Source organism: Vitis vinifera, chromosome 5 (genome assembly GCF_030704535.1).
Source record: "Vitis vinifera cultivar Pinot Noir 40024 chromosome 5, ASM3070453v1".
In the NCBI taxonomy this organism is placed as follows: Eukaryota; Viridiplantae; Streptophyta; class Magnoliopsida; order Vitales; family Vitaceae; genus Vitis; species Vitis vinifera.
Window position 1 is genome coordinate 8,156,230 of NC_081809.1, and position 6,444 is coordinate 8,162,673.

Consider the following 6,444-nt stretch of genomic DNA (forward strand, 5'->3'; position numbering starts at 1 on the left):
TCAATTATCATATCAAAGCAGGTAGGAATTAGGATATTGTTGCGTATTTCGCACTATTGCCTCACTGCCCCCCTGCCCCCCTTCCCCCTCTCTCTCTCTCTCTCTCTAATCTTGACTCTTCAACCATGCTCTACACCATCCAACGGTGGTGCCGTACACTTTCACAGGACAACGCATCCCTAGATCCCTGGTTTTGAGGAAACTAAACGCAAAGCATATTCCAAATCTATACCGTGGGCCCCAAGCTTCAAACATCTTTATTTCCACTGACCCAAATAATTAAAAAGCATCTGCTTCTGGAGTCACAAGATTGGTGGAGAAATCGCGATAATAAGCACAGTAGCCAAATCCCCCAATTAAACATTAAAAAATAAAGAGAAAAGAAAAAAGATGAGCTCAAACCTCACAGCAAACGCAAAGCCTTCATGATTATCCGTCTCTATTACAGAATTTGTGTATTTATTTATTAACATTCGAAAGACGGTAAACACAGAGAAAAGGAATTAAAAAAAAAAAAAAAAAGAGAACCAGAGGGCACATCCAGCAGCTGCTTCAGTCTGTACTTATCACTACTTGCTATATTATAATATACTCTATACACTCTTCTCAAAGGTTGGAAGAAAAATGAGGCCTCTGGAAACATCTCCAACCTTCTCGGTCATATGGGATCTACAGGGAAGGCATAGGGGTTCCGTACACGTGCAGTCACGTTGCCACACCAACCTCACATCCTTTACACGTACATACATAGGCTTTAGGCATGTAGAAAATTTTCCCTTCCCCTTTCAAGTTAGATCTGCCTCTGTTCTTGTCTCACCAACGCTTGTCATCCATGGATGTCCTGAAAAATCACCCCATTTACAACGCTTAGAATATAGAGGTTACGCCGGTAAGAAAAATCCATAAGCACAGCGTCGCTTTCAAGTTAAAATACCTCCTTTATATCCCAAAAAAAAAAAAAAAATCCTATCAAACCCGCTAAAGTATAATAACGGCTAAACCGACTTCTATTTTTAGAGATTTTTAACATAATTCGTTCAAATTCCAGATTCTCGAATTAAAAAATATAAATAAATGAAACAACCATTGGTTGGTTGCTGAGAAAACAGGGAAGAAAGTTGTGAATACTGCAGTTTTATGTTTTTTTTTTCTAGAAGAAAATTTAAATAACTCACCCAAACCGACCTCTCGCACTGCTAATTTCAATCTCTCAATTTTGGATTTTATCTCTAGTTTAAAATTTTAAATTAGTTTCAATTTCCACACCTTTTCTCAGAGACCGAACATTCGCAACCAGGAATTTTAATTAAATGAGAATCTCAAGAAAACAGGGGACGAAATTTGTCATAATTCAAATCTGAAAATAACAAAGTCCATCACCACAAGGAAGCTTACTTAGAACTTGTTCTGCCGTGAAACGCCTTGAAACGTCCTTACAGATCATCCTCCTCAAGAGATCCTTTGCTGCCGTTGATACCGAGTGAAATATTCTCGCCGGGAACCGGAGATTCGCGCGAAGCACCGCCTCGAAAATCTCCATCGAAGACTCGCCGTAAAAAGGAGGGATACCGGCCAGCATTATGTACAAAATCACCCCCGCACTCCAAACATCAACCTTCTCACTGTACTCCCTTCCGGCGATTACCTCCGGCGCCACATAGTACGGCGTCCCGACGATTCCGCTCATCAACTCGCCCTCCCTAAAGCACTCGGCCGAGCCAAAATCCCCAAGTTTCAAACGATTCCACTCATCAAAAAAGATATTATCCGGCTTAATGTCCCGGTGAGCCACGCCTCGTCGGTGACAGTGAGCCACCGCTTCCATCAGCGGCTTCATCACAGCGGCCGCCTCTGCCTCGGAAAAGACTCGGTCGGCAATACGATCGAAGAGATCGGAGGAGCTACAGAGCTCGAGAATGATGTCGAGGTGAGTGTCGTCTTCGTAGACGTCGAAGATCTGAACAACGTTAGAGTGACCGGAGACAAGATGCATAATCTTCGCCTCCCCCTCGATGCATTGGCGGTCGATGGAATCGTCGGCAAGGATGATTTTATCGATGGATTTGCAAGCGAAAGAGTCGCCGGACTCCACCGAGATGCACCGGAAAACAGTTCCGAATCGCCCCCGGCCGATCTCTTCGCACACCTGGTAGTCTCTCCTCAATGCTTCGCTCATTACTCTCTTGTTTTCCCTTGTTTCTTGTCTGGTGGATTGTTTTTAATCATCAAACGAAAGCTATGGGTTCCATTTAAAGCCCAATCTTGAGTGGAATATTCGGTTTATTGAGTTAACCAATGGTATGTTGACACCTGTTTCCCAAGTTACCAGTTTACCCTCCATCTCTTTTCGCTTTCTTGCCTTCGAAGCTATTGTTGGTCATTAAATTCCCGTACGAAAAATGATTGTCAGTACCAACGTAGCATTACACTTGGTAATTTGCCTTAATTTGCACACTTATTACCCGAATTGCCACTGCTTTGCTTCAAATCTCGATTAAAAGTATTTAAAAAAGGCCATCAATAAGATGTTATTACGAACTACCACATTAAACAATTAGTAAAATAAAATATTAAACAGAAGAATATTTACTTTTATTTATTTGTTTCTAGAATATATTATTATACTAGCTTCAAGAAACATGCATGCCAAGTGCCTACAAACTATTTCGACACCAAATTATTTGAGTTGAAGGTGACATGTAGGTCCATGTCTCCGGAGATAAGTTTTTGGGTTTTTTTTTTTTTTTTTTAAATTATTTAAAAAATAAATTAAAAATACAGAATAATCCTTCCTTTTTCGAAAATAAAATAATCATTCTTTTTATGCGATTATGTTACAGTGTTACTGCCTACAATGTGCTCCAAAAGCCGACTTCAAATACATGCTCCTACCAGGTGGGCCTCGCAATTCACAAATCAACCCAACATCATGCCCCTATTGGTCCAGTGGAGTTGGTGAGGTGCATTCACGTCTAGGAAGGGTTCCTTTTTCCTAAATTTAAATCAAATTATTAAACTTAGGGAGAGTTGTGTAATGAGAAAAATATTATGTGTTTCATATATTATATATAGTATATATTTGTATTTTCGAAATTACCTTTTATATTTCTCAATCAGCAACCATTACCCATGTCCATGTCATCGGAAGCTATGCATTTAATAATCACAAAAATCTAAAACTTAAAGTTATCAAATTTGCAACCCACAGAACACCCGATCCAATAAACTTTGAAATTTAGGAAAACTCTCGGTCACTTCCTCTCATTTTGTCCTAACCCAATTTACATTTTTATGGCTCATTTGATCTTTCCCTAAAACTCATTGGAAAGATTGAGGAAGAGGGCGTACTTGAAGGCATCAACATTTCACATACTTAGAAATTGAAAAGAAGTCTAACATTGCACATACGTGGTCTTTTTATGAACGACATTTCAAAAGTAGTTGATAACGAAAGAGGGATAAAACCAAGAATATCCCGCCAAGCGACAGACAAAATTTGGGAGAATTAATTCCAGCGAGAGAGGATGATGACATGAGGAAAAAGGTGGTTTAAGTGGAGGCGATTGATTAGGATTAGGAGCCCAAGTGGCGTCCAGAATATGAGGCATTGCTTTGCCCATGGCTTTTGGATGAAGCAAAGGGTTGGATCCTTGATTTTCTTGGATATGATCCGTAGTCCGGACACTGTAAGGTACGTTGCAAGGACCATTTCAAAGCCAAAGTGTGTGGCCTTATGCTCCACCCCTTCCACAAATATGAGGAATATCAACACACAGGTGGCCTGGGGATAACAAAAAGCTTGTTGGGTGGATTCACAAAGATTTAACATGTGAAAATTTGGCAATAAATAATCATTGTCGCTTAGGCACATGAGAGAAAAAGGTAAGAATAGCATAGATTTTAACATATACTTAGCTTTAACTTTTTGAAGTGCAAGACTGTGCTGTGTGAGATGCCTTAATTTTAATATCCTTGAGGATATGAGGACACTTCTAAGTTCGAACTGAGTAATTTAAGTCGAGAAATGTAAAGTTGAGATGCATCAACTTTGCTGGATGTTAACGAATTAGAATATGAGAAAAACCAAAAGCCCAGCCCACGCAAACCCAATGGAGCCCAACTCCCTCCACGCTGTCTCCTTTTTATATCATTTTTGAGAATTTAAAATGCAAGTTTCCACCTTTTTAGACTACTATACTTGATTCCAAAAAATGTTAAGATTACACTCTAAAAATATATGAAAAAAAAGAATTAAAATTAATTAATCAGAAAAATAAATAAAATGAATTTGAAGAAAAATATAAAAATAATTTATTAACTTTAAATCTATTTTTCGTTCCTTTCGGTTCTCTCTCTCTATTTTATTTTCTTCATATTTTCCCTCAACAATTTCAATAACCAAACAAAAATTAAAAGAAATTTAAAAGAATATGATTTTTCTTTTTTCCTATACCATACAAAGTTTATTATTCTTTCTTCTTTCACTATATTTATATTTTTTTTAGTGGGAAGGTCATATTAATTGCACTATTATTATTGTTGCTCGGCTTTTGAAAATACACATAAAAGGAGGTGCAACAATAAGCTTGATGGGTTATATTTTGAATTATGAAATAATCCCCGAATTTGTAAATATAATCCCTTTCATGTTTTTATTTAAAAAGTAATCTACTTTTGACATAAATGACGTTTATTATTTTGGACATTTATATGTAAATTTTAAAAGAAATAATTATTTTTACAAAAAAAATAATAAAAATATTTTTTCTCAAACAAGGATAAAAAAATATGAAATATTAAATTTCAAATTTTGGATTTTTCAATAATCCTTTTAATCAAATAACCCATTATTAACCATAAGTACCATGTAGGAAATATATAATTCATATATTATTAAAATTAAAAATAATTATAAAAAACCAAAATATATATTATATAAATAATTAAAAAACCAAAATAATTAAAATTTAAATCAATGGAAGGCCCACATTGTTTGTCATTATTATTTTTATTATTTTTATTTCATTTGTTTGATATTATGTCAAACAATCTTGACCAAAAATAATTAAATTAAATATAAAAACAAAAAATAAAAAGCAGCTAAAGTATTAATTAATATAATGTCCTGGGACAGTTGGTTCCTGGGCGCCCCGCCGCATAAACCAAAGACCAAATGGATGAAGTAGAACAAGAGGTTTTTGTTTATTGATCCTTCTTCATCAATAATGGAAGTACCTGGATATAAATAATGAAGCGAGACTGAGAGCATGACTCAGTGGAATACGTTAGAATTTAAACGTGAAATATATTAAGAATGTGAATGTGCAGGCAGCGTTTGGTGTGATGTGTTGAGTCATTCAGATGTTTTGCGTTTTTTTAAATATTCTTGATTGATATCCTCCCACGCCTTTGTCCTGACTCCTAACCAAAACAATGATGAAGTTCTATAATCTCCACTTGTCACCTTCGCCTACTTTATTATTATTTTCTTTACAAAAATCAAAATTATCAATATTGTCCTTTGATGTTAAAGCTATGATATTATCCATTCCATGAATATCCAACAATATTTTCATTCATATTGATTCATACATAACTATGCAAATATTGTCTATTTTAGATCCAAAAGAACCCTCACAGTTTTCAAATGCCCTTCATACAAGTACAACGTTCTTATTGTATCCCATGAGGTTATACGGTCAAACAAACATACACCCCTCACGGGGTCAAACAAACATACACCCCTCACGGGGTCAAACAAACCCTCAGGGTCGAGAATCGGCTCTCATATTATTTGTAAGAACCCACACCCAGCCGTATATACATTATCCGCTTTGAACCTAGAGAGACCCTCACAGCTTTAAAACACATCAACTTAGTTAAATCCCAAATAGGTAAATCCCAACCCGAATTGAGTTTGGATTGGCATTGTTCTTACCTAAATCAAATCTCTACTGCCCAAGAATAGAGGTTGTGCAACCGTGCACGTCAAAAAATTTTGGCGGTGTCATGGTTGAGTAGAGTGAGCATGACCCTATTGGCTTAAATTTGGAAACCAATTTCCAAGACCCCAAAATGAAGGCTTATTGATGCATTAGGGAGAAAAACAAGATTGAATATTCAACAACCACAAGCATGCATGGAATGGTGTAGTCCAACATAAAGAAAGATGTATATGCAGCACTATCAATCTTGCACTGCCCAAAACTCTAGCAGTCAAGAGCTGGTTTTGTGCCCCATTTCAATGTGTGCAGCTGTATAACTTACTGCCTGGCAATACTAGAGCCAGCCAGCTCGGCCAGCTGCACCCAAACCCTACTGCTAAATGAATCATCCATCCTACCTGTCACTGTTTTTGGGCCCATGGCCCCATGTCATCCATTTCTATCAGCCTCATGCACTCTTCCATTATGATATACTACGTATGCAAGCTGTGTACAAGGA

General features: G+C 36.8%; 1 protein-coding gene across 1 annotated transcript; it reads right to left on the reverse strand.

Moving 5' to 3' along the window:
- Positions 1 to 391: 391 nt before the first annotated feature.
- LOC100252772 (phosphoenolpyruvate carboxylase kinase 1) lies at positions 392 to 2,228 on the reverse strand. Its single transcript, XM_002285126.5, has 2 exons — positions 1,396 to 2,228; positions 392 to 841 (listed from the first exon to the last, which is right to left on the reverse strand). Exons 1-2 carry the CDS (start codon positions 2,174 to 2,176, stop codon positions 786 to 788), a joined length of 837 nt encoding a protein of 278 aa, XP_002285162.1. The 5' UTR covers positions 2,177 to 2,228; the 3' UTR covers positions 392 to 785.
- Positions 2,229 to 6,444: the final 4,216 nt, after the last annotated feature.

Bases quoted from the DNA above. Each gene is read 5' to 3' on its own strand.
- LOC100252772 (XM_002285126.5), bottom strand. From the start codon at position 2,176: ATGAGCGAAGCATTGAGGAGAGACTACCAGGTGTGCGAAGAGATCGGC. The intron at 842-1,395 runs GTAAGCTTCCTT...GTGATTTTTCAG, and splicing joins CACGGCAGAACAAGTTCTAA to GACATCCATGGATGACAAGC.